Genomic DNA, 27,367 nt, shown 5'->3' with positions numbered 1-27,367 from the left:
TTCCATGTCTGGCTATTGTGAATAGTGCTGCTGTGAACATAGGGGTACATTATCTTTTTGAATGAAAGTTTTATCCAGATATATGCCCAGCAGTGGAAATGTTGGATCATATGGTAATTCTATTTTTAGTTTTCTGAGGAACCTCCATACTGTTGTCTCTAGTGGCTGCACCAACTTACATTCCCACCAATACTGTAGGAGGGTTCCCTTTACCCCACACCCTCTCTGGTATTTGTTATCTGTAGACATTTTAATGATGGTCATTCTGACCTGCGTGAGGTGCTACCTTATTGTAGTTTTGATTTGCCTTTCCCTAATAATTAGCGATGTGGAGCATCTTTTCTTGTGCCTGTTAGCCCTCTATATGTCTTCTTTGGAGAAATGCCTTTTTAGTTTTTCTGCCCATTTTTTGATTGGGTTGTTTGTTTTTTGTGGTTGAGTTATAGGAGCTATTTGTATATTTTAGAAATTAAGCCTTTGTTGGTTGCATTGTTTGTAAATATTTTCTCTCATTCTGTAGCTTATCTATTTGTTTATCATTTGCTTTGCTGTGCAAAAGCATGTAAGTTTGATTAGGTCCCATTTGTTTATTTTTGCTTTTATTTCTATTGCCTTGGGAGACTGACCTAAGAAAACATTTGTATGATTGATGTCCGAGAATGTTGTGCCTATGTTGTCTTCTGGGAGTTTTATGGTGTCATGTCTTATGTTTAAGTTTTGAAGCTATTTTGAGTTTATTTTTGTGCATGGTGTGAGAGTGTGTTCTGGTTTCGTTGATTTACATGCACCTGTCCAGTTTCCCCAACACCACTTGCTGAAGAGACTGGTTTTTTTTGGAGGGAGGGGTCTACTCTTCTTCAGTGTGCTGTTTGTCTTCCACCCAGACTCCCCAGAACCACTCTCCATTCTTCTCCCTCCTGATCTGTGTCATTACAAACTGTATCACTGGTCACATCTCACCTTTTGCTGTCTGCTTGGATTTGGCCAGTGGAAGACACTGGCATGAGACTGGGGCACATCTCAGGGGCTACTTTTTTGGATATAAGTTCTTCCTCCCACTCAGTCCCCTAGGCTTTGGTGTTTGGGGCTCTGGGAAAGGTCATGGAGTTGTGTGTGACAGAGCCCTGGAGATGTCGGGTGAGGGGAGCAAGGAGACCTGAGGTTAAGTTGTCTGCCCTCCTGGGGGAAGGGTGGACTCAAAGTTAGAAAAAAAGCTTAATAATAGAGAATTAAGAAATATATTTTTCCATGTGTAAATTCACAGATTGAGATTCTTACCCTCCATGGTATTTTTTAATTTTTATTATTTATTTATTTTTGTCTTTTTAGGGCCTCTCCCGAGGCATATGGAGGTTCCCAGGCCACGGGTTGAATCGGAGCTACAGCTGCCGGGCTACACCACAGCCACAGCCAAGCCAGATCCAAGCTGTGTCTGCGACCCACACCACAGCTCACAGCAACGCCGCATCCTCAACCCACGGACTGAGGCCAGGGATCGAACCAGCGACCTCATGGTTATTAGTTGGATTTGTTTCCACTGAGCTACTATGGGAACTCCATAAAAAAGGTTATCATTACAATGGAAGCTCCAGACTTAAAAATTGTCACACTGACCCCATCCATTTATATCCACTCGAGACACGTCATATTAAATTTCAGGTGACAGTATTCTAAAAGCTAGTTGCTATATGCACAAGTAAAAGTTATGGTTAAAAGTTACACTCTGGGAGAAAGCAAGGCATAGTGGATAGGAATGAGGAATCTGGATTCAAATTCAAGCTTGCCACTCTCCAGCTATGTGACTTTCAATGTGTCTCTCCGTGCCCGTTTTCTCATCTTTAAAAGTACACAAAACTTCAAGGACTAAATAAGATAACATGTATAAATAATTTAGGAATGCACACATTACTAGCTCTTAGTAAGTTAATAATTATTACTACTGTGATCTCAGTAGTTACTCAAACACTCCGTTTTACTAATGTTTACTTACCACTAACATGTAATGCACAGCAGAAGGCATTCATGCAGAAATGAATAAAGCATTCATTTTTTTCTAAGCAGCTGGTTGGACATTGACCAAGAAATCCATTTCTTCTTTTTCTTTGGGCATTCAGCTAGACTACATTTCTTTGCACCCTTGCGGCGAAGTTCTAGGCAATGATTTGTGATGTCGTTCTCAAGCTAGGGTTTTTAAGAGGCAGGGTGTTATTTTCATTTGTTCATTGTTTGTTTTTGGCCACACCTGCCACGTGCTGACATTCCTTGGCCAGCGATCAAACCTGCATCATAGCTATAACCAGAACCACAGCAGTGACAAGGCTGAATCCTTAACCTGCTGAACCATGAGGGAACTCCCAAGAGGCAGAGGTTTTTTTGCCTTTTTTTTTTTTTTTTTTTTTTTTTTTTTTAAGGGCTACACCCTCAGCATATGGAAGTTCCCAGGCTAGGGATTGAATTGGAGCTATGGCTGCCAGCCTACACCTCAGCCACAGCAACACCAAATCAGAGCCAAGTGCTTGACTTACACCACAGCTCCCGGCAACACCGGATCCTTAACCCTTTGAGCGAGGCCAGGGATCAAACTCACATCCTCATGGATACTAGTTGGGTTCGTTAACCGCTTAAGCCATGAAGGGAACTCCAAGAGGCAGAATTTTAAGAGGCAGTGTTTTATTGTTTTATTTTTTTATTATTTATTTATTTTTTTTGTCTTTTTACCTTTTTCTAGGGCCACACCCTCAGCATGTGGAAGTTCCCAGGCTAGGGGTCTAAGCTGCCGGCCTCCATCACAGCCACAGCAAATCAGGATAGGTCTGTGACCTACCCACAGCTCATGGCAACGCCTGATCCTCAACCCACTGAGCAAGGCCAGGGATCAAACCTGCAACCTCGTGGTTCCTAGTTGGATTCGTTAACCACTGAGCCACGACAGAAACTCCAAGAGGCAGGGTTTGAAAAACATTTTTTTAAAAATTATAGTTGATTGATAAAGTTCTGTCAATTTCTGCTGTACAGCAAAGTGACCCAGTTGTAGGGGTGTGTGTGTGTGTGTGTGTATGTATGTACACACACATTCTTTTTCTGGGAGGCAGGGTTCTTAAGTGCCCTTTTCATACTTGTTCCCCTTTTAGTGTCTTGAGCAGAAGATGACAAAGCCCTAGGAAATGACACAGTCAAAAAATGGATGGAGCCTGGGTTCCTGAATGGCCACGTAAGAGAGAGCTGCCAAACAGTATCTCCCTCACACTGAATTGTGGGAAGGAAATTTCTGTGGTCTTTGAGCCATTTATACTTTTTTGAGGGGCTGTTTGTTATAGCAGCTAGTGTTATCCAAATTAATATCCTCTTCTCTTCATTCTAACTGAGATGGAATGCATGGAAAAGATAAATACTTGCAATCAAATATGTTGTCTAGTTGGATTCAGATTTTTGGGAGACTAGAAAAATGGGATCCTTTTACATCTTGTTTGTTCACTGAAGCCAGACCCCTCCCTGATCCTTCTGGTCTCCCCATTGTATTTCACCCTGGGCAGTGTTTCTCTCCACCTTTTCCTCCATGTTTTCTTTGTTATTAGAGATTCCAGGCAGCAGTGTCCTCACTCAATCATGAATGGCTTCTGCTAGCAGTGCCGGCCCCTTTCGATATCTGGGTCATGCTTTGTGTGTCTTTCTGCATTACTGTGAGAAGGAGCTCTTCCTGACTCTTTGGTTCCTTTCCAAATGATCAGTTGGCAATTTGTACAATAAAAGGTTGGTCTTCCAACAGTCCATAAATAATGTGACTCACTCATCAAAGGAATTTCATAGTACACAAGGCACTTAACCAGTTTCATTTAATGCAAGGTTTTATTGTTATTTTTGGAAAATAATTATTTTTATTTTTGTTTTCTTTTTTTTAGAGTGGAGTTGATTTACAGTGTTGTGTCAGTTTCTGCTGTACAGCATAGTGATCCAGTCATACATACATATATATATATATGCATTCTTTTTCTCATGTTATCTTCCATCACGGTCTGTCCCAGTAGACTGGTTATAGTTTCCTGTACTATACAGCAAGACTTCATTGCTCATCCATTCTAAATGTAATAGTTTGCATCTACCAACCCCAAACCCGGAGTCCATCCCACTTCCTCCCCCCACTTCCCCTCCAGCAACCACAAGTCTGTTCTCTATGTCTGAGAGTCTGTTTCTATTTTGTAGATAGGATCATTTGTGTCATATTTTAGATTCCACATATAAGTGATATCATGTGGTATTTGTCTTTCTCTTTCTTTTTTCTTTTCTTTTCTTTTTTGTTTTGTCTTGTCTTTTTGCCATTTTCTTGGGCCACTCTTGCGGCATATGGAGGTTCCCAGGCTAGGGGTCTAATCGGAGCTGTAGCCCCCGGCCTGTGCCAGAGCCACAGCAACGCCAGATCCAAGCTGTGTCTGCGACCTACACCGCAGCTCATGGTAACACTGGATCGTTAATCCACTGAGCAGGGCCAGGGATCAAACCGAAACCTCATGGTTCCTAGTCGGATTTGTTAACCACTGCGCCACAACGGGAACTCCTGTCTTTCTCTTTCTTACTTCACTTAGTATGAGAGTCTTAGTTCCATCCATGTTGCTGCAAATCAGATTAATTTGTTCTTTTTTATGGGTGAGTTGTATTGCATTGCGTATATGTACCACATCTTAATCCATTTGTCTGTCAATGGACATTTAGGTTGTTTCCATGTCTTGGCTATTGTGAATTAGTACTGCAATGAACATAGGGATGCATGTATCTTTTTGAATGAAAGTTTTGTCTGGATATATGCTCAGGGGTGGGATCGCTGGATCATATGGTAGTTCTATATTTAGTTTTCTGAGGAACCTCCATATTGTTTTCCATAGTGGTTGTACCAATTTACATTTTCACTAACAGAGAAGGAAGGTACCCTTTTCTCCATACCCTCTCTGGCATTTGTTTTTTGAGACTTGTTAATGCAGAAAACACTCAAAAATTCCAGGTTAACTGTATATCTACTTCTTGAGACAAAATACCTTACTTTCAATCTTTCTAGAATGAAAGGCCTACACCTTCACTAAGCGGCAAAGCCAGGTAGTAGTTCCCATAACATTTTTTTCTTTTTCTTTTTTTTTTTTCGCTGCCACGTGTCTTATGGAGGCCGGGGATCAGATCCCAGCCACAGCTGTGGCCCGCCCTGCAGCTGCGGCAATGTCAGACCCTTTAATCCTGTGTGCCAGACCGGGGATCAAACCTGCATCCTTGGGCTCTGGAGATGGTGCTAATCCTGTTGCACCACAGTTGCAACTCCCCTACAGGATTTTATCACCATCCTCCAACCTAACTTATGGATTTGACAGAGACACTTCTTAGGATACAAACAAACACACATTTAACAAATCTATATCTGGGCCCTAGACTGGCCTATCCAGAGTGGGCTCAAGCAAAGATGGATTCTGAGGGTGCTGCTCTGATTCTGGGCAGCACAGGAAGACCTGGCTTGGGTCAGTTCCAGTTCGGCCTTGCTCCAGGCTCTGTCTGGAGGCCTCCCTAATGGCAAGTGTGGGTGCTGTCTGGTTCTCTCCCTTCTCCAGGGCACTGCCAACCTGCAGCCTTGGCTTGGAAAGTATAATAACACAACTAAAAACAAATCACAGGCACATTTTTACCTGGAGTTGCCAACTGTCCTGGGTTGACTGTTCTCATCCAATAAGCAAGCCTGAATCTAGAGAAAAATAAGCACTTCAAAAACATTTGGGAGTTTTTTTCTCTCTCTCTTTCGCTCTTAAACTTCCCAAACCTGAAACCAGAGAGGGCAGTACTTCTTAGGTTGCTGCAGATAGATTCAAGTGCCTACCCTGATAACATTTGCTATTAGAACTTCATTTTACATTTTAAAATAATATTCCAACTCTGAAAAAAAAGTCATTCTTTTGGCACGTTTTCGAGAAATAAATGCTTACCATGTGAGATTTTAGAAAAAAGGGAAATTAGTCACTCAATACTTTAAAGCGTCCAGCAACTTCTAAGTCCCTGGAAAAATCAACACAAGGCAGACCTCTTGCAGATTTCTTAACTTTTCTATTCTCCTAGGAATGCCAATCTCTCAGCTGGCTGGAACACCATTTGTGAGCCAGGATTGGCCCAAACCGAATTGTGGTTTTTCATTTCTCTATAGCAATAGCATTCAATGTGGTAATAACAGCCACAGCGTAAAGTGTACCCTCTAAAGCTGGGCAGAGTGGGATCTGGCACACAGATATTTTTCTGACCTGCTCTGTAGAGGGTGTCATGTTCTGGCCAGTCACTACTGTAGTAGTGACCACCCACTGGGCAAAGAACTTATGGGAGAAGCTATGTATTCTCCAGCCCAGAACTACTCTCTGGTTTGGCAGAGTAGGGCACCAAGGAAAAGCACAGACTTAAGTGCCAAAGAGCCTCCCTCATATCACATCTCTGCCCTGAACCTACCACAGTGGGAAGGCTCACCAGCCACTTACAATCCATTTACCAGCCTGATGGAGAGGAAGATCACAGGATCTTAGTGCTGGCTGGAGATGGACAACTGTCATTGTTGTAGCCCCTTCTCGAGGTGCCCTTATCAGAAAGCAGTGAGGGTAATTCTGCCAGTGGGCAGAGATGCAAGCAGCATACTTGGTGGCTCACTTTATAAAGAGGGAGAAGCGACCCAAGATTCAGATTGATATGAATTCTTGGACAAGGGTGAATGGCTTGATTGCTTGAGCAAGGAACCAGCTTGGAAGGTCCACGGTAAGGAAATCTGGGGGAGAGGCATGAGGATGAGGCAAGTCTATGGTTGTGGGCACAAAGTGCATATATCTTTGTATTTTACCTTAATGCTCACCGGAGAACTCTGGAGCACTCAACCACAAGGTAACAAGGTGTCTCATCTTGGGGATGTGGACAAATAGAGATGAGCCCTGGGGAGACCAGACCACCCACTTGGTGGCAGAATGATTTCAATTTTAATATGTCCTTACCAGAATTGATGCCTTCCCTACCCATATGTCTCTATTTTTTTTCCTGCTTTTTTTTAGGGCTGCACCCATGGCATATGGAAATTTCCTGGCTGAGGGTTGAATCAGAGCTACAGATGCTGGCCTACACCACAGCTCATGGCAACGTCAGATCCTTAACCCTCTGAGTGAGGCCAGGGATTGAACCCACATCCTCATAGAAACTAGTCTGGCTTGTTATTGTTCAGCCACAACAGGAACTTTCTGTATGTCTCTATTAATACTACCACCCAAGGGCTCAGAGAATTCTTGATCTATTAAAAACGGCATCCTGGGAGTTCCCTGGTGGCTCTGCAGGCTAAGGATCTGGAACTGTCACTGCTGTGGCTCTGGTTACTGCTGTGGTGCAGGTTCAGTCCCTGGCCCTGGGAACTTCCACATGCCATGGGCAAAGCTGAAGATAATTTTTTTTTAAATGGGAATAACTGTATTACTTATCCTTGATTTTAAAAAATGGCACCCTGTGTGACCTTGGGCAGTGGGCACATGACCATGAGATCCATTGTTCTCCCCATATATCTGTTCAACCAGAAGTAACTAGTGTAATGGAACAGTGGGAGGACTGTGGGAGGCTCAGCTAGGGTTCCAGCCTTGGGGCAGTAACCTGTAGGGCAAGGGTGCTCCCCTCCAGGGTCAATACATGTACTACGTCAGTGGCTATAGTGCCATGTTACCAATAACTAGAATTCACAAGTACGGGAACAAAGTGTAGAAATGGATCCTCTCACCATCACTGCCTAGCAAGCTTGCAACTTTAGACTCTACCATTTTAAAGGTTCTGGTTTCCACAGGGGGAACACCAGGCCACAACTGAACTTGCAGCTGTGACTGCACCAGGTCATTTTAGGCTTCTCATGTCCGTGGAAGAACTGGCAAAGAAAAGAATTACTCCAAGAGTTTCCCTTATGGTTCAGTGAGTTAAGAACTGAACCATAAGGGAGTTGAGGATGCAGGTTTGATCCCTGGCCTCGCTCAGTGGGTTAAGGATCTGGCATTAACTGTGAGCTGTGGTGTAGCTTGCAGACATGGCTCGGATCTGGTGTTGCTGTGGCTGTGGTGTAGGCTGGAAGCTACAGCTCTGATTCAACTCCTAGCCTGGGAATTTCCATATGCTGCAGGTGTGGCCCTAAAAAGGAAAAAAAAAAAAAAAAAAAAAAAAAAAAAGGAATTACTCCATTGGTGGGCAGAATTGCCCCTGATTACCATGAAGAGTAGGGTTGATCCTATATACCAAAGATGTGGAGGAGTTGACTGGAACCCAGGGGACTCGCTTGGGTGTCTCGTGGTGCTTCCCTGCCAGGGATAACAGTGGGAAACTTCAACAGCTATGGCTTGATGAGGCCAAGGCAGTTAAAGGACTCAGGGCTGAGGTTCTGGCTCAGCCCATCAGGCAGGCAGCCTCATCCATCTAGAGGACTGGCCAAGGTGAGTGAAGTCTAGCCTGGCTGGTAGGAGGTCAGTGAGGTCTTTATCTTGGCATCTGCTTTTCAGGGAACTCAAGGAAGATCCCTAATACCTGGCACAGGATTTAGATCTAGTAGGGAGGCCCTGTGTGGTTGACTGTCTGAATCTTTTTTAAAAAATTTTTAATAGTTTATTTACAATGTTCTGTCAAATGCTGCTGTACAGCAGAGTGACCCAGTTATACACATATATACCTTCTTTTTCTTGTATTATCTTCCATCATGTTCTATCACAAGGGATTGGCTAAAGTTCCCTGTGCTATACAGCAGGACCTCATTGCTTATCTGCTCCAAATCTTTCATGAATATATGAGTGAAAAACTGTGCCCGGTAGGAAAGGTGCTCAAGTTCATTCACCCTGAGATGTGCTTAGAGATCTCAGGGTGGTCTGCATGTTTACAAGTGGCACTGCCACCCCCTGATCCGTGAGGGTCACTAACTGTTGCTTCTGTAGAACCAGGGTCTCGTGGTGAAGGCTCGCACACAGCGTTGGAAGTGCACCAAACCACCTCTGTGCTTGCTTCCCCCAAGCCACTGTGTCACCAGCAGGAACCATTATTGCTCCTTAAGAGTGACAGAAATACTGTCCTTAAGGCTTAACCATTTTCTTTTCCCCCAATAAAAAACTAATCACACATGGCTGCAATTTGGATGCTGTGTTACTTTCACACTTTATTGCTCCACACACAAGCCAGTTAGTTGAATGTTTTTGTCAATGACTGGATGAATTCAGTTTTTCAATTATCCCATGGACCTTAGTCCACCAAATTACCAAAATGAATAGCAACTGTAATCTAATTATAGTGTTGACAGTGGTCAAAGGCTCAGCTAGACGAAAAATTGCTTTCCTTCTGCCTCTTCATCTCTCTCTCTCTCTCCTGGGATCAGTTGGTAGGAGATGAATTCTCCAACCAATGAGTCAACTTCTTGAGATGCAATCATAGGCCTGGGTGGACCTGGAGGTGTTTTTGCCCAGTGCCCAATGCTGAAAGTAGAGGCTTTGCTGACAGGGTCAGAAATCTGTCAGTCTGGAGTTCCCATTGTGGCTCAGCAGTAATGAACCCGACTAGTATCCACCAGGATGTGGGTTTGATCCCTGGCCTCACTCAGTGGGTTAAGGATCTGGCATTGCTGTGGCTGTGGTGTAGGCTGGCAGCTGCAGCTCCAATTTGACCCCTAGACCAGGAACTTCCATATGCCACAGGTGCAGCCCTAAAAAGACAAAGAAAAGAAAAGAAATCTATCAGTCCTTCACTCTGTTCCCATCTTTTTTACTTTCTCTTAAATTTTGACGTTTTGAAAGCCTGTCTCATTCATTCTCAACTCTGACATTTCTAGTGCATTCTTGCATGTTAGAACTTTGGAGGCATATTGGAAGAGATTGAACCACTCAGAACAAGAGCAAACAAGTAAGCCATAACTTACCATGCCGTCACTGCTAGGGTTGAAGACTTTCTCATGGTGTCTGAAAGCATCCACAGATGTTTGTTGCCTCATTCACTTGGCTAGCTTTTCAGGCCAGGTTGTTGTTGAAGACATTTTCATTGCCCTGGCCTTTTGCTCTCATATTTAAATTAGAATACAACCTGCCTTTGGTACTGATAAAAATACGCATTTTACATCCTTACCATAAGTTCCACATAGTTCTGGGTTGCTTTGCACAACTTTATCTCTGCGTTTTATCTTTTGAACATCTCTGTAACAGTAAGTATTGTAGTTGTGCCCCAAATGAAATTTACATGTCGATCAACCTTTGGCTGCATGTTAACAATGAGTTTGTGAGATAATCACAGTGCTTTATGTGACCTAACAAGGAAGAATCCTGGATCTAGGGAGTTCCCTGCTGGCTCAGTGGCTTAAGGATCTGGCATTATCACTGCTGTGGCTATGGTTGCTGCTGTGGCATAAGTTCAATCCCTGGCCCAGGAATTTCCATGTATCATAGGTGTGGCCAAAAAATGAAAAAGAAAAAAGAATACTGAATCTAGTTAGTAGTGAAGAAAAAAGTATAAGAGTTATGTGTTCTAAAATTGAAGGTTTGACTGTTAAGACCTGAAATCATAAAACTCCTGGAAGAAAACATAGGCATTAAGCTCCTTGACCTAGGTCTTGGCAATGAGTTTTTGAATCTGACATCAAAAGGAACAAGCAAAGATAAACAAGTGGGACTACATGAAACTAAAAACTTCTGCACAGCAGAGGAAACTATCGCCAAAATGAAAAGGCAACCTACTGAATCGAAGATGATTGCAAATCATAGATCTGATAAGGGACTAATATCTAAAATATGTAAAGAATTCATACAACTCAATAACAAAACTGATTAAAAAAATAGGCAGAGGATTTGAATGAACACTTTTCTAAAAAAAAAAAAAGTACAAATGGCCAAGTACATGAAAAGATGTTCAACATCGCCAATCATCAGGAAAAGGCAAATCAAAACCACAGTGAGATGTCACCTCACACCTGGCAAAATGACTGTTAGCAAAATGACAAGAAATAACGAGTGTTGGTGAGCATGTGAAGAAAAAGGAACCCTTATTCATTGGCTGTGGGAATGTTAATTGGTGCAACCACTATGGAAAACAATATGGAGGTTCCTCAAATTAAAAATAGAACTGTCTATTCTATGTGATCAATTCCATTTCTGGGTATTTATCTGAGGAAAGCAAAAACACTAATTCAAAAAGCTATAGGCATCACCATGTTTATTGTAGCATTATTTACAATAACCAAGATATAAAAACAGCCTTAGTATTTATCAATGGATGAATGGATAAAGAAATTGTGATACACACACACACGTATACATACAATGGATTGTTATTCAGCCTTAAAAAATGAAATCTTGCTATGTGTGACAACATGGATGGACTTTGAGAGCATTATACTAAGTGAAATAAAGCAGACAGAACAAGACAAATACTGTATGATCTCTCTTATATGCAGAATCTTGAAAAAAACAAAAAAACAAAAACGGAGCACAGAAATAGAACATGTTGGTGATTGCAAGAGGTGGGAGGTGGGATGGGAGAAATGGGTGATCTTTCAAAAAATAGTTTAAATGAATTGAATTTTTAAAAGTCAAAGAGAATATGGTATTTTCCAAGTTAATATAACCACTAATATAATGTCAAAATAATGTCTAAATAGCAAGACAAAAACTAGCGAAAGGGGCAAAACAATATTTGATCCAGAAGAAGCCAAGGGATATGAGAAACGGTATGTTTAAGACAGACATAAAACACAAGATGCTTGACTTAAATCCAAATACATGGGAATTACATTACTTATAAGTGGGCCAAATAGTTCAGTAAAAATTACCAAAGATTAACCACTATACATTGCTGGTGAGAATGCAAAATGTTACAGCCACTTTGGAGAAGCTTTGGAGATTTCTTACAAAACTAAACATACTCTTACCATATGATCCAGCAATCACACTCCTTGGTATTTATCCAAAGGAACTGAAAACTTATGTCCACTCAAAACCCTGAACACAGATGTTTATAGCAGCTTTATTTATTGCTAAAGCTTGGAGGCAACCAAGATATCCTTCCATAGGTGAGTGAACAAATTTTGGTACAGCCAAACCATGGAATATTATTCAGCACTAAAAAGAAATGAGCTATTTAAGCTGTGAAAAGACTCAGAAAAATCTTAAATGCATATCACCAAGTGAAAGAAGACGATAAGAAAAGGTTACAGGGAGTTCCTGTGATGGCTTAGTGGATTAATAACCCGACAAGTATCCATTAGGATGTGGGTTCAATCCCTTGCCTCATTCAGTGGGTTAAGGATCTGGTATTGCCATGAGCTGTGGTGTAGGTTGCACATGTAGCTTGGATCCTATGTTCCTGTGGCTGTGGTGTAGGCTGGCACTGTAGCTCTGATTCAACCCCTAGCCTGAGAACTTCTATATGCCATGGGTACGACCCTAAAAAGGCAAAAAAAAAAAAAAAAAAAAAAACCTACTATTTTATTCCAACTACATGATACTCTGGAAAAGACAAAACTATGGAGACAGTAAAAGCATCAGTGTTACTGGGCGGGGGAGGAGGATGTTACCAGGGAAGGGGGAGAAGGATGAATAGGTGGAGCTCAGGGTATTTTTAGGGTAGTGACAGTATTTTGTATGAAGCTATAAGATGGATATGGTCACGTAAACTGTGGACTTCAATTAACATAGCACTACTGGTTCATCAAATGTAAAAAGCGTAGCACATTAAAACTGGGATCCAAGCTGAGTCTGCAACCTACACCACAGCTCATGGCAATGCCGGATCCTTAACCCACTGAGCAAGGCCAGGGATCGAACCTGCAATCTCATGGTTCCTAGTCAGATTCGTTAACCACTGTGCCATGACAGGAACTCCGTATTTTTATTTATTTTTTAAATTAAATTTTATTGCGGGTATAGTTGATTTACAATGTTGTATTAGTTTCAGGTATACAACAAAATGAATCATGTATTTCTTTTTCCACATAGGTTATTATAGAATCTTGCATAGACCTCCCTATGCTATACAGTAGGCCCTTGTTTTTCATGTGCTGTTTTACGTAAAGTAATGTGTATATGTTAATCCCATATGTTAATCCCAAACTCCTGATTTATCCCATCTCTTTATGTTTCCCCTTTGGTAACCATGAGTTTGATTTCGAGATCAATGAGTCTGTTTCTGCTTTGTAAACAAGTTCATTTGTATTATTTTCCAATTAGATTCCACATATAAGTGATCTCACATGATACTTGTCTTTCTCTCTCTGATCTTCTTCATTTAGTATGATACTCTCTAGGTCCATCCATGTTGCTGCAAAAGGCATTATTTCACTCTTTTTAATGGCTGAGTACTATTCCATTGTATATATGGACCACATCTTTATCCAGTCCTCTGTTGATGGATATTTAGGTTGCTTCCATGTCTTGGCTATTGTAAATGGTACAGCAGTGAATATTAGGGTGCATGTATTGGGCTTTATTATTGAGATTTGCATATTCTGGTGTAGACACCCTGAGAGGCTAGATCTTGCCTCAAGGCTGAGATCTGTCTTCCTGTAATAACCTGAGTCAGGTGTCTCTCGGGGTGGACGTGTGAGTCTGTAGGGAGGAGAAAGGCACCTCATGGGGCTGAATGCCTAAACGGTGCTCCTGGGTAGAGTGATTTCAAGGCGATTTCAGGTGGCAACCTGGAGCTGGGCAGGGAGGAATCCAGGTGAGGCCTCTATGCCCTGGAATTCTCCATGGCCAAGGTTGTCCTCCACGCTTTGTCTAGCAACGGGATGGTCTCTGTGACTATCTTTTATTGTGCTCTAGCCTTGACTGTAAACCTTCATCAGAGCTTCTAACCTTGAGACTGAAAGGCTTTGTCTGTGCTTGGGTGTGCGTGTTGAGGGAGCAGCAATCCCCTCCCAGCTGTGATGATGGTAGGTGTCCAAGAGGGCCCAGGAAGGTGAAGTTTAGGGTGAAGCTTAGAATGTTATCCTTCAAGTGCTAATCATGGGGATTGGTTTATTTTCTTATGAGAAGTGGTGCTTTCATATATAATTTCTAACAGTAGGAGATTATTTCTCAAAAAGAGCAATGGGACTGGAGTAGAAAGAATGAGAATCCATACTTCATGCAAGTGTTCAGACAGAAGATCAGCCTTGCCTACTTTTCATTGGTGCCTGGCACCTTCCCATAGGGTCTCCTATTGCTGGGACCAGCCTGCCCCTGGCAGGTCTGTTCCTGGGGAGGGTCAGTTCCAACCTGTATTTGGATAACATGCTGGGTCCTGCCCTCCCCCGCTCTGGCCTCACGAGGTGCCCGTTGTTCCAGGGTATGTGTTAGCGAGCTGAGTTGCAGAGGGAGGAAAACTGTCCCCAGGCGAGGAGTGAAGCAGCAGCCCTAAGTGCCAGGGTCAGTTCACCAAGCTGCCAGTTCTTGCTGCAGAAAAGATGGGGAAAATGCAGTGCTTATGATTCTGTCACCTGTGATGAAAAACGGAAACAGGAAAAGGTAATTCTGGGGCTCTGTAATTTCCAAACACCATAGCCATGGAGCCAAAAAGTGAGAGCAGGTGATTTTGAGCAGATGATTGTTCACACCCCTGGAGGAGTGTGTGCAGTGGTGCTGGTGGCTCCAAAGCTGCTCTCAGCCAAAGCCCAGGGCTGGGGTGGGCAGATGGCTTTAGTGGACTTTAAGGTTTTTTCCACTGAAAGAACTCTCCAATGGATTATGGGTTAAAAAAAAAAAAAAAAAAAAAGGTAACAGCTTTCTCTTGGCTGATTCTCAAGCTCTCTCTCTTCCATTCTATGCATCTATTATCTATATATCTATATTTCTCTCTCTCCTTCCTTCTTTCTTTTCTTCCTTCCTTTCTCCTTCTCTCCCTCCCTCTCTCCCTTGTCCCCTTCTCCTTCTTTCACTCCCTCCCTCCCTTCCTTTCTTCCTTCCATCCTTCCTTCTTTACATCCATCCATCCCTTAATTTTTTTTTTTTTTTTTTTATCTCTCGGAGAAGCACTAGGGTCTATATGAAGGTGCTGGTCATTGTTCCTTGTGCCTGTTGATTCAGGCCTCTTGGTATACTTCACCCAGTGAAGCTGTAGATGTAGGGTTGAAATTGCTGCAATACTGGTATAAAATGATTATTTCTTTGTAGAGTGTCAATTAAGTGGCATCTTATAGGACCTGAAATCTGGACTCTCTTATCAAGTGGACCCCAAACTATACCTTTGGAGTAAAAGGAGCTTATTTTAAAATAGTATTGTGCAAATGGAGGCATAGCAATTAGTTATTTAGGAACAAGTTACTATTATCATCAAAAGCAGTGTATCTATAGAACATATGACCATTGTACATGCCGATTAAGCAAGAGAAAAATGAATATTTTATTAATTTTCCTATCTATGAACATCGTAGTGGAAGGTTGGAGCGGAAATCTTTTTTGGGTGTGGAATTATAGATTTTTAAGAATGTGTCAGCAAGTCCACTGGGGACTCTCTTGTTTTTTGTCTGTTTGAGCGGTTATTTCCCAGAGCATCAGGCTTCTGTGCTTTTCCTCTTTTGCTGTTTCTTCTCAGGTGTCAGTAAGTGGGACCTGGGGATGCCCTCCTGCAGCTGAGTTTAGCAAGCCTCCCCCATATCCCTCTGACCTTCAGTTCCCTTTTAGTTGGCTTTTTGGAGTTTGGTTGAAGTTCCAGGAGAGATGCTTCTGGTGGGATTTGTATGGAGCAAAAACACAATATTTGTATAGATCATGAAGGGGGAGGTAGAACCTGTGAAGGAACTGCTCAGGATGGGGGCCAGAGCTGTTCTATGTGTCCAAGCATCCATCCATCCATCCATCCATGCATCCATCTTTCCATCTGTCCATCATTCATCTGCCCCTGAAACAAAGGGAGATCACAAATTCTTTGATTTTGGAGATATCTAAATTCATTTTATTCATTTTGGGTACGTATGATGTATGCACATAAAAAGCTAAAGATTGGTGTTTTCAAACTTTTTTTTAAAAAAACAATGAACCTCAAATGGAACCTCATGTGAAATCAATATGCAGCCATCTAGATGTTGCTACAGTTGCTTGGCAGATACCCTCCTTCCAACCCTATGCATCTTTTCAGGATCCCTGAGCTCCCTGCAGCACAGTTTACAGACTTCTATGCTTTGTATGAAACAGTATTGATGATGTGGTCCCTTTATGGGTCTTGGGGGCATTAAGGGAAGGGAGAGCCCATTGGGGCCCAGAGATGTTCGAGGTTGTGTCTTTAAAGAGAGAGCGTGCCTTGAAAGGGGAGTCATGTTTGGACCCATGAAGGGAGGGGGGACACACCAAGTGGCAGGAGAGAGGCCAGGGATCATATGAGTACAGGTGGGGAGGGGGTGTCATTCAGGATCCAATAAGAGAATGATGGCACCCTCAGCTGCGGAATTGAAGAGGGGGTAATAACTGACAAATGTGCAGACAGGTTTAGGGAAAACAATAAAAGATGTGCGGAATCTTGGTGTTAGTGGCAGCTGTGAACCACCTCTAGGGCCAAGAGGAGGTTGCCACTCCTGAAGGCAGAGGGAGAGCTGGATTGTCTGACAGAGGTGGGCCTTTGATAGAGGGATGTAGCCTGTCCCCGGTGACCTTCAGGGAGGAAGCCATGGAAACCAACACCCCATGTCACTCTGTCCCACCAGTGCTTCTCATTGTCCAAATCAACTTTGGGAAGCCTCTACCTTCCTAAGCCCAGAGAATGGTGGAGGAAGGAGCTGGAGGGACAAATAGAAAATAACCACATGGAGAGCTGTTGAGTTAGAGCCTAAAGCCTTGTATCAGTTAGCTCTTATTCCTGTAATGCTGTGTAATAAACAACCCCCAAATCACAGTGGAATGTATATCACAGTACATATTTATTCTCACTGGTTTGTGGATTGTCCATGTGGCTCTGCTGCAGGTGCTGAAGGTGGAGCTGGCTCTGCTTCTTGTTGCAGGTCTGTCTTGGCTGGGACAGCTTTGTTCCATGTGTGTTCACTCTAGAGCCCAGACCTCAGGGGCAGCAGCTCCTTAGGAGAAGCCCTCGTTAAGGTGATGGCAGATGTGCAAGAGGGAAAACACAATTACCCAAGAATTTACCAAGTCTTCAGTCACATGATATCCACCAGTATTGGCCAAAGCAAGTCACATGGCTGAGCCCAAGTCAAGGGGCCTGGAAGGTACCCTCCTCCCAGAGAGACAAGAGAATGGCAAATGGGTAGATTCAGGGAGGTACAAAGATTGGAACCATTACTTCAATCCACCAGTCTCCATGGGAGGGTGAAGTAGAAAATACGGTTGACCCTGGAACAACTTGGGGTGATGGATACCAACCCTCTGCACATAACTTGTAGTCCTCTCTCCATATATACCATTTGGTTCCTCTGTATCCATGCTGTCATATCAATGGATTCAACAAACTGTGGATTGTGTGGTACTGTGGTCTGCATTTATTGAAAAAATCTGCAAATAAATGGATACATACAGTTCCAACCCATGTTGTTCAAGGGTCAACTCTTTGTTGTACAGGAGGGGAACTGCCGTGGGGGGCTTTGGAAATACAACTCCTATTTACACCCCTCCTACTCATCCCCACTCCTCCTTTTGTCAGAATGTTTAGCTTAGCAGGTGACTGTATTTCACAGCTAAAGGCTATATTCCCCAGCCTCCCTTGCTGAAGTAAAGCTATGTGATGAAGTTCTGGACAAAGAGATGTAAGTGGAAAGGATTATACAATTTCTGCCCTTACAGGGATTCACTTCTTTTCCCACCTCTCCCTCAAGCCTGCTTCCTGGAATGTGGGTGTAGTGTTGAGCCCTCCTGGACCTTGCAGATGAGGGTGATGGCTTCAGGATGGCAGAGTGGGAAGACAGAATGGTGGCTCCCTGGGCAGCTTATGTTCACATAGTTAGGTGGAGGGTAAGAAGCCTCCATCATATTTAGGCTGCTCTCATTTTGGGTTTTTATTTCAGCAGCCAAATCTGTAATTAGTGCAAAAGGATAGGAGCCTCTACTCTGAGACCCAGTGGAAGGGATAACACAGAAAGAGGTACAAATGCTTTCAGTATTTACTGGACTAAAAGAGAAGCAGTATCGCAATTAAAATTTTTCTCCTTGTTAACTCCTGTCTGGTATTTTGGAAGAAGGCACTAGGAGTGACTTCCTTTCAATTATCGATGGAAAGTCTCCCTAATGATAACAGGCTGAGCAATGCCAGTTCTGAATCAGTTCTGGACCAGTGCTGGTTTTGTCCAGGAGCAGAGGGCCTGGTGGGAGAGAAAGACAAGGGAGGGAGCTATTTGCTGCTTGTTTGAATAGGTCTCAAAACCAGAAAATGGAGGGCAGGATTCAAACCTGGGTTTATTTGGCTCCAAAGCTCATCTCCTTTCATTGGACACTAATTATATCAGACAACTCTGTGAAAGGTCCAGTTACTCTGGAATCTAGGGTAGTTTCTCCAAACTGGACCTCTTTGGCCAGCCACAGCATGGGCACCAGATGGACTTCTGCTTCTTTGCTCACTGATAATGAAGGGATTGGTCCAGTATTTTTTTTTTTTTTGTAATGGCCACACCTGTGACATTTGCAAGTTCCCAGGTCAGGGATTGAATCTGTATAACCAATGCTGGATTCTTTAACTGACTGCGCTGGGCCAGGAATTGAACCCACACCTCTGCAGTGTCCAGAGCTACTACAGTCAAATTCTTAACCTATTGCACCATAGCGGGAACTCTAGGTCTAGAACTTTTATCTCAAGTGCACAAATCGGGAGTCCTCCATTATTTCCCTGTCTCTATATAGAGAGACTTGGTGGCTTGACTGATTTCTTGTGGCAAAAAACCAAAATACAACGCAGAAAGCCCAGACTCTCAGGATACTCTTGGAGCACAGGTGACAGCATGGTGGGGTGGAAGCTAGGTGGCATGGGTTCAAATTGCAGTACTTGGAGAATTATTTAACCTGTCTAATCTTCAGTTTCCTTCCCTAGGGGTTGGAGATAGTATATGCCGAGTTCGTAACCCATAAGAGATGCTATTATGGGGGCTGTTGTGGAGCCACTGCTTTGTGCTGGGTTTTGTCAGGCCTGGCCTAGCTCCTTTGCTCTCAGGCCTAGGAACTGATTTTAAGAATCTTATAAATTCCTTGCAGCTTGCAGGCATGATTTAGTGGGTCATGGCAATGAGTGATGATTAAAGAATACAGCAAAGTCTGGCACCAAAGATTGGAAGACTGGCCAAAGGACAATTCTCCACCCCTGGCCAAAAGGATTAGAGTGAGACCCTTTGGTCAAGCCCCTTTAATGACCTGTATGGACCAACAGTTGGCAGGCGTGTCCTCACTGGCAGCTGCCTCCTGCCCAGGTTGCATAGGTGATCCCTGTTTTACAAACTCGAGGCCCCTCAGTCCTTGGGGGAAGACTAAAGGCTGAGACATCATCCTGGCTGTGGCAGGCAGGGCGGGACTGAAACAGTTCATTCGTAGACTCATTCATTGAGAAATTGGAAAACCAGGAGCTCTGCTTCTGGAGAATTAAAGCACCCCTGCTTAAGCCTGCTTTTCTTTGGACTTTTGCCCACCTGGTGTAACCCGGGCAGGCTACGTACTTATTTGAACAAGGATATCTAGGAAGAGAGGAAAAAGGATGAATGGATGGAGCAAAATCTCTTTAACATCTGCTTTGTGATTTATAAAAGAAGCGTGTCGTCATGCCATTAAGGGATTCTTTCCAGGAAAATAAAGCTACCATGCAAAGAAATGCCTTCTTTGAAACCTTTGAAAGATGGCAAAAGTTCACCTGTACTTCTAGAACCATTGAATATAACTGTAAGGAAAGAGATACTTCATTACAATGCCATTTAGAAAAGGTTTCTAAAACTTTTCCTTGACTCAGGACCGTATTTTGATAAATAGCATGAATCTGTTTTGCCAGCTGATTCTCTTCAATCAATCTTCCGCCCATAATATGTATATTACACATATACCCAATATAGTGGATGTAGAATAACTATTATCCACATAAATTCCTTCATTTCTCCTGCTTGGCTTCTCCCATTCAACAGTTCTTTTAATATTTCATGGCTGACTGGCCACATTCACCTTTCTCCTCCTCCTTTTTTTTTTTTTTTTTTTGCCACACCTGTGGCATAGGGAGGTTCCCAGGCTAGGGGTCTAATGGGAGCTCAGCCACTGGCCCACACCACAGCCACAGGAATGACAGATCCAAGCTACATCTGCAACCTATACCACAGCTCATGGCAACGCCTGATCCTTAACCCCCTGAGCAAGGCCAGGGATCGAACCCACGTCCTCACGGATACTAGTTGGGTTTGTTACCTCTGAGCCACTACAGGAACTCCCACCTTTCTCTTCTTAGTTCAGTAATGTTTAGGCCTCTCAGCTAATCTGTAGATCATCAACGCAGTGAAAGGGTTTTCTTCTGTATTACCTAGAGCACTTGTGTGTAGCATTCAGCACAGCAAGAAGAATTAGTTCTTTCTTTGGGGTGCCTTTGTTGGGAAAGGATTCAGGCTAGAAATGATGCTTGAGCTGAATCTTAAAGGTGGTACTTTCTTTTTTTTATTTTGTCTTTTTAGGGCTGCACCTGAGGCATATGGAGGTTCCCAGGCTAGGGGTCTAACTGGAGCTGTAGCTGCAGGCCCACACCACTGCCACAGCAACATGGGATCCGAGCCGCATCTGTGGCCTACACCACAGCTCACAGCAATGCTGGATCCTTAACCCACTGAGTGAGGCCAGGGATTGAACCTGCATCTTCATGGATGCCAGTCAGATTCGTTTCTACTGCGCCACAATGGGATCTCCAAAGGTGGTACTTTCAAGGTACAAAAGATAGGGAAGGGAAATCCAGGTAGGATATAGGGGTAAGAAAAAGCCTGGAGGAAACTGCAGATGGCTTGTAAGGGTGTTCTGGCACATGCCGAACGAGGGCAGAGTTGCAGCTGGAGGAAAGGCTGCAGGTGTGGCTGGGAACCTGGTCACCAGGGCCTCATCTCCCCTGCATGTAGGTCCTACGGGCAACTCCAAAAATCTTAAACTGGGGCTAAGGGTTAGGATGGAGTTAGATTTGGGGACATAAAAACAAGGAACCTGGTTAGATTTGCATGACAGTGATGTGGGCAAGGGGCAAGTCTTCAAATTAGCCTCAGTTTCTGCATTTCTTAAGTAGAGAAAAAGGTTTCACACCAAGATTAGAAGAGATAATGTATATGAAAGTGCTAAATACATTTACACTTTTATTATTATTGTTGTTGTTGTTGGCCTCACCCGTAGCACGTGGAAGTTCGTGGGCCAGGGATCAAACCTGAGCCGCAGAAGTGACAGTGCTAGATCCTCAACCACTAGGCCACTAGGGAACTCCACTTTTATTATTGTTATTATTACTACTACTCTTGTTATTATTAGACTTCTTTGAGCCATAAATGAGTTAATATACTTTTTCAATAAGAGATCGGCTTTGGAATTCCCATCGTGGCTCAGTGGAAACGAATCTAACTAGCATCCATGAGGACACAGGTTCGATCCCTGGTCTCGCTTAGTGGGTTAAGGATCTGGTATTGCCGTGAGCTGTGGTGTAGTTCGTGGATGTGGCTTGGATCCCGCATTGCTGTGACTGTGGTGTAGGCCAGCAGCTGCAGCTCCAATTAGACCCCTAGCCTGGGAACCTCCATATGCCACAGATGTGGCCCTAAAAACACACACACACACACACACAAAAGGGATCAGTTTTGACATCTGAGGCAAAATACACATGCTTAGTATTGTTACCTGATTTATAGATGCACATGATTTATGTAGCTTTCTACTTCCTTAAACATCTGGTTTTTCAATGGGAGCGGGTATTACTATTTGTTGTCTGCTTTAGTTTAAACTCTAACTGCTGAAACTGGAAAGATATGGAAAGAGTTTGAACATTGATCACAGAAGGGGAAAAGAAAGGGAGTTTTCTTTCTGGTCATGCATTCATTTTTTCAAAAGGGTTTTAAAAAGCAAAACCATTTCCATCTTCTCATAGCTACTCAGGTGCCTGAAGAATTCATGACATTAGACTTCCCCAGTCTCTCTTCCCAGAAGAGCATCACTTGTGAGGAGGTGAATAGAAACCTGTGATATAAATAGCTAAAGATACAGAGGAGTATATTAAGCATCTCATAATGAGATTTTAATTTGTTATTTATTTATTTATTTATTTACTTTTGGTTGCACCCATGGTATATGACAGTTCCTAGGCCAGGAAGTGAATCTGAGCCGCAGCTTCGACCTGTCACAGCTGCAGCAACGCTGGATCCTTAACCCGCGGCACCACAGCAGGAACTCCTCATCTGTGGGTTATTAAGATGGAACCTGCTTCCTAAAGAAAATTAGAACCTTTTCAAAGTTTGAGTCTGAATCCTGCCTCACTCCTTGGTAATGACGTGACCCAGGAAATGATGTCATGTCCCTCAGTGCCCCCATCCCCGTCTATAAAATGCTTCTTAGGGTTGCTGGGAGGATGACATGAGATCTGACTGAAGCCTGACAAGTAAGAAGTGCTGGGTAAACTATTATTAGGGCTGGGCAAGAAGCACTTCAGCTGGCATCAGACATTTAATTTCAAGCTGCTCCTGAACGTGAATCTTAACTGACCCACCTAAAAAACTGGAAGAGGATGCAAAAAAGGATAGAGTATAGTCTATGGAAGGTCTTGAGCTGAAGAGGTACCAGAGCCTAGTGCTGGCCTTGTGTCACAAGGCCCAGACCACAGTAGGTGCACCTGGACAGGACAGTAGGACCTAAAGGTGCTGAGGGGGTGGCCATTCGTGGGCTGCAGAAACGGCATGAATGGTGACCCAGGGCAAGACAACACAGTCCACACGGCTGCAGGTATGAAAGTCAAACTCTGTCTTTATTCTTTTACCATCGTATGTGGGATAGGTAGCAGCACTGCCTGGGGAGCTCCTTGGGAAGGGAGGAGAGGGTATCTGTTGATGGAAATCTTACCTTTGAGCATCAGTTACATCTAAGCCTATTTTCAGCACATTTCATGTTTGACTTTTCAATGGCAAAGTCAAGGAGTTGAAGGAAGATGGGCTCAGAGGAAAGGTTCTTTGCAAGAGTTCAACATAGTGGCCAAAAGTTTATTCTTGCTTTTCATCATGCATGTGCTTTGGAATTATTATTATTAGTATTTTTTGAATCTGACTTAAGGAAACACAAACTTTCTAGGTAGCATATAGCTGTCCCCATCTTTTTAGCATCTCTGCCTTTGGCCAATGTGATGACCCATAGCAGGGCTGACATTCAGTGTCAGCTCTGATGGGTCTGATACCAAGTATATTCAAACATCAGGGCCTTCTAGATAGCCAGATTCAGGTGCTCTGCCTTTTCCAACAGATGCCTCTCCACCACCCCTGACTCCACCAAAATGAAATAAAAGCACATCCTGAGTTGACCACTTCCTCTGAGTCTGGCAGACACACAGCAAGAATGTTGGTTGCTGATGGATTCACTGAATACAGAGCCCACTTGACTGACACATGTATGCTCAGGCTTGACCTACACAGGCAAAATCTGCAAGGACATTTCTAGATATTTCAAGTGATTGACTCCTCTGAGGAAATGATACATTAAAAAATATATATATATATACACACATATATTTAATAATTTTTTAAAACCACAGCTGAAAACAAATTCTCTGCCACTGGGTAGAATTAAATCTGACAAATAACCCTATGAGTTATTAGTACCATTATTGTTTTCTTTGGTTTCATGTACTATATTGGTAAAATGACAAAAAAAAAAAAAAGGATAAAAAGGAAAACAATTGTAAAAAGGCAAATATTTTGTACAAAAATACAAAGTTTTTAAAAGCTCTTTAAGTGTATTTCTTATTGTTACTAAGAGTTGGCTTATATATCTGTATGTCTGCATATTTTTCCTACATTTGGGATTTTAGAAATGTAAGGTACTGTTTACACAGTATGTTTCCGGTTCTTCCTAAAGCTCAATAACCAATGATAAGCTTTCTCTGATTGGAGTGTTCCATACTCTGGAAGATACGATTTGCATAACAGTACGGTTACTAGCTGAGGAAAATCTATGCCATTCAGTCCATTTGCATACTGAAAATCAATATATCATTACTGGGGGACATTTTTGTCCCAAAGTCCTTGAGTAATGGTGGATTGTAAAGAACACTGGCTGTCAATTTTTTCAGTAATTGGTTTTCAGTGCTTTTTTCAATCTGGTGAGAAGTTGATGCAATCAGAAAGAAGTATCCTTTGCCTTTGAGAACTGTCCGAAAATTTGCTCCTATTATTATATCATGGTCCATTATAATGCAGATGCTAGTACTAGAAGAGAGGAAAAAAGGGTGGGTGTTAGTTTTTTCTTAAAGAATAATGTTAACATACAATTTTAAAAAAGGGAAAATGTTTTTATAGGAAACATTCCAAAAAATCATTCAATAATTATTTTTTCAAAGAAATGCCTGGATGGGATGGACATGCTGTGAAATTAGGTTGTGATGATTGTTGTATGCCTATAAATGTTATAAAATTCATTAAGTAATAAAAAACACTTATGAATAGTAAAAACGAACAAAAAGAAATGCCTGGAAGTTTTTATTCAGACTAAATAAAAGGTAAATTTCATTTTGAAGGAGCCTATTCTGAGGAATCTTAGTCCCATTTCAAACCCTGTTGTATATTTAAAAGTGCTAAAAGAGTAAATATTAAAAATGTTTAATACTTAAACATTTCAATGGACATTGGTTTACTGTAGTGAGCATTTTACAATACATACAAATTTGGAATCATGTACACTTGAAACTAATATGATGTTATATGTCAATTTTATCTCAAAAATTTTTTTTAAGTTTTTAATTTTACTTTTTCTTTTTAGGGCCACACCAGGAGCATATGGAAATTCCCCATCTAGAGGTCAAATTGGAGCTGCAGCTGCCAGCCACTGCCACAGCAATGCCAGATCCAAACTACGTCTGTGATTCTATGCCACAGCTCAAGCCAACACCGTATCCTTAACCCACTGAGCAAGGCTGGGGATGAACCTGAATCCTCATGGACACTACGCTGGGTTTTTAATTCACTGAGCCACAGCAGGAATGCCTCGAATTTTTAAAACAAAGTTGAAGATAAACAAAAACCTCCAATAGACTTTGCTCAAACTATTTTTGGTAGTAAATGGGGCACAAATTATGCATTTATCTGTTCAACAGTCATGTATGGAATACCTTTAGTGTGTCCAGCACTGGTCTAAGTGCTAGGGGTCTCCGGATTTCATAAGGAACGCCCAGTCTGGTCAGTTTCAGGAAAAGAACACAAATATCTAAACAAGATATTACAGTAGAGAGTGACAAATGACCTAGATTTGTCATTTGTCAGCTACCTTTGGCAATTTGGGATTTGAGTTGGGACAAGGATTTCTCATTATAGGATCCTTCAAAATGAATTCTATCTTTTATTTAGTCTGAATAAGAACTTCTATGCATTATTAACTATAGTCACCATGCTGTATAGTACATTACATCACATCACCATGCCTTATTTATTTTATAACTGGAAACTTACACCTTTTCAGTTCCTTTACCCATTTTGTATACCCCACCAATCCCTGCCTCTGGCAGCCACCTATTTTCTGTATCTGTAAGTTCCTTTTTTTAAGGTTCCATATAAGTGCAATCATATGGTATTTGTCTTTCTCTGACTTATTTCACTTGGCATAACATCCTCGGGGTTAATCCATGTTGTCACAAACGGCAATACTTCATTCTTTCTAATGGCTGAATAATAATGTTCCATTGTATGTATATATATATATGGGCATTTTCTTTACCCGTTCATCCACCAATGGACTCTTAGATTACTTCCATATCTTGGCTATTGTAAATAATGCTCATTGAATGTGGGGATCATATTTCTTTTCAAGTTAGTGTTTTTGTTTCTTTAGAAAAATACTTAAAGGGGAATTCCTGGATCCTATGGTACTTTATTTTTAATATCTCTAGGAACCTTCATACTGTTTTCCATAGTGGCCACACCAATTTACCAAGGGGAACATTTCTGATGAGTGTTGGTGACCTCTTACAAGAGAGGTTGTTGAAAATACGTAAGTACATAAGGGTTCCCCTTTTCTCTACATTTCTCCCCTTTTCTCCTTGCAAACACTTGTTATTTCTTGTCTTTTTTTTTTTTTTTTTTTGCTTTTTAGGGCCACACCCACAGCATATGGAAATTCCTAGGCTAGGGGTCTAATCAGAGCTACAGCTGCAGCCCTGCATCACAGCCACAGCAATGCCAGATCTATGTCTTCGACCTACACCACAGCTCATGGCTGGATCCTTAACTCACTGAGAAAGGCCAGGGATCAAACCTGCAACCTCATGGTTCCTAGTCAGATTCGTTTCTGCTGCTTCACAACGGGAACTCCTCTTGTCTTTTTTATAGTGACCATTTTAACAGGTGAGAAGTGAAATATCATTTGACTTTGATTTGCATTTCCCTGATGATTAGTGATGTCAAGCACATTTTCATGTACCTGTTGGCCATCTGTATGTTTTCTTTGGAAAAAATGTCTGTTCAGATCTGCCCATTTTTCATTTGGACTGTTTGGTGTTTTGCTATTGAGTTGTGTGAGTTTTTTTATGTTTTATTAGCCCCTTATCAGGTCTACAATTTGCAAGTATTTTTTTCCCATTTAGTAAGTTGCCTTTTTGTTTTGCTGATGGTTTCCTTTGCTTTGCAGATTTATAGTTTGATATAGTCTCACTTGTTTATTTCTTACTTTTGTTGTTAGATCCAAAAAAACATTGCCAAGGTCAGTGTCAAGGAGATAATTGCCTATGTTTTCATCCAGGAATTTTATAATTTCAGGTCTTACATTTGAGTCTTTCATCCATTTTGAGTTTATTTTTGTGTATGATGTGAGAGTGGTCCAGTTTTCTCAACAGCATTTATTGAGAAACTGTCCTTCCCCATTGTATATTCTTGGGTCTTTTGTCAGAAATTAATTGACCACATATGCATGGGTTTATTTCTGGGCTATCTGTTCCATTTCATGTTCCGTCTATCTGTTTTTATGCCACTACCACACATTTTTCTTATTACTGTAGCTTTGTAATATAGTTTGAAATCAGGGAGTGTGTCTGGCTTTGCTCTTTGTCAAGATTACTTTGGCTATTTGGGGTCTTCTGTGGTTCCATACAAATTTTAGGATTATTTGTTTTATTTACATGAAAAATACCATTGAAGTTTTTATAGGGATTGCATTGAATCTATAGATTGTTTTGGTAGTATGGACATTTTCACAATATTCTTCCAATCCATGAGCACAGAATATCTTTCCATTTATTT

General features: G+C 42.1%; 1 protein-coding gene and 2 long non-coding RNA genes across 12 annotated transcripts in view; 1 reads left to right on the top strand and 2 right to left on the bottom strand.

Annotated features, from left to right (window-relative positions):
* The window catches only part of LOC110261178 (uncharacterized), a 64,286-nt gene that overhangs the window by 17,984 nt on the left and 18,935 nt on the right, over nucleotides 1-27,367 (top strand). The window lies entirely within an intron of this gene.
* LOC146402755 (uncharacterized) lies at nucleotides 11,183-14,736 on the bottom strand. Its single transcript, XR_014807725.1, has 2 exons — nucleotides 12,784-14,736; nucleotides 11,183-12,271 (listed from the first exon to the last, which is right to left on the bottom strand). It is a non-coding gene; the product is annotated as an uncharacterized LOC146402755 (long non-coding RNA).
* Nucleotides 22,881-27,367, bottom strand: part of COLEC12 (collectin subfamily member 12) — a 192,002-nt gene continuing 187,515 nt past the window's right edge. The window contains exon 10 of the mRNA XM_021096156.2: nucleotides 22,881-24,349. Coding sequence (XP_020951815.1) covers nucleotides 24,330-24,349 — 20 coding nt within the window. The 3' untranslated portion in view covers nucleotides 22,881-24,329. The remainder of the gene's footprint in view (nucleotides 24,350-27,367) is intronic.

The sequence above is a fragment of the Sus scrofa genome, chromosome 6 (assembly GCF_054392235.1).
Source record: "Sus scrofa isolate SSC_HxYL_T2T_F1_AM1 chromosome 6, Sscrofa_HxYL_maternal_Yorkshire_Landrace_v2.0, whole genome shotgun sequence".
In the NCBI taxonomy this organism is placed as follows: Eukaryota; Metazoa; Chordata; class Mammalia; order Artiodactyla; family Suidae; genus Sus; species Sus scrofa.
Note: the sequence above shows the minus strand (reverse complement) of the source record. Positions and strands in the feature narration are given on the sequence as shown.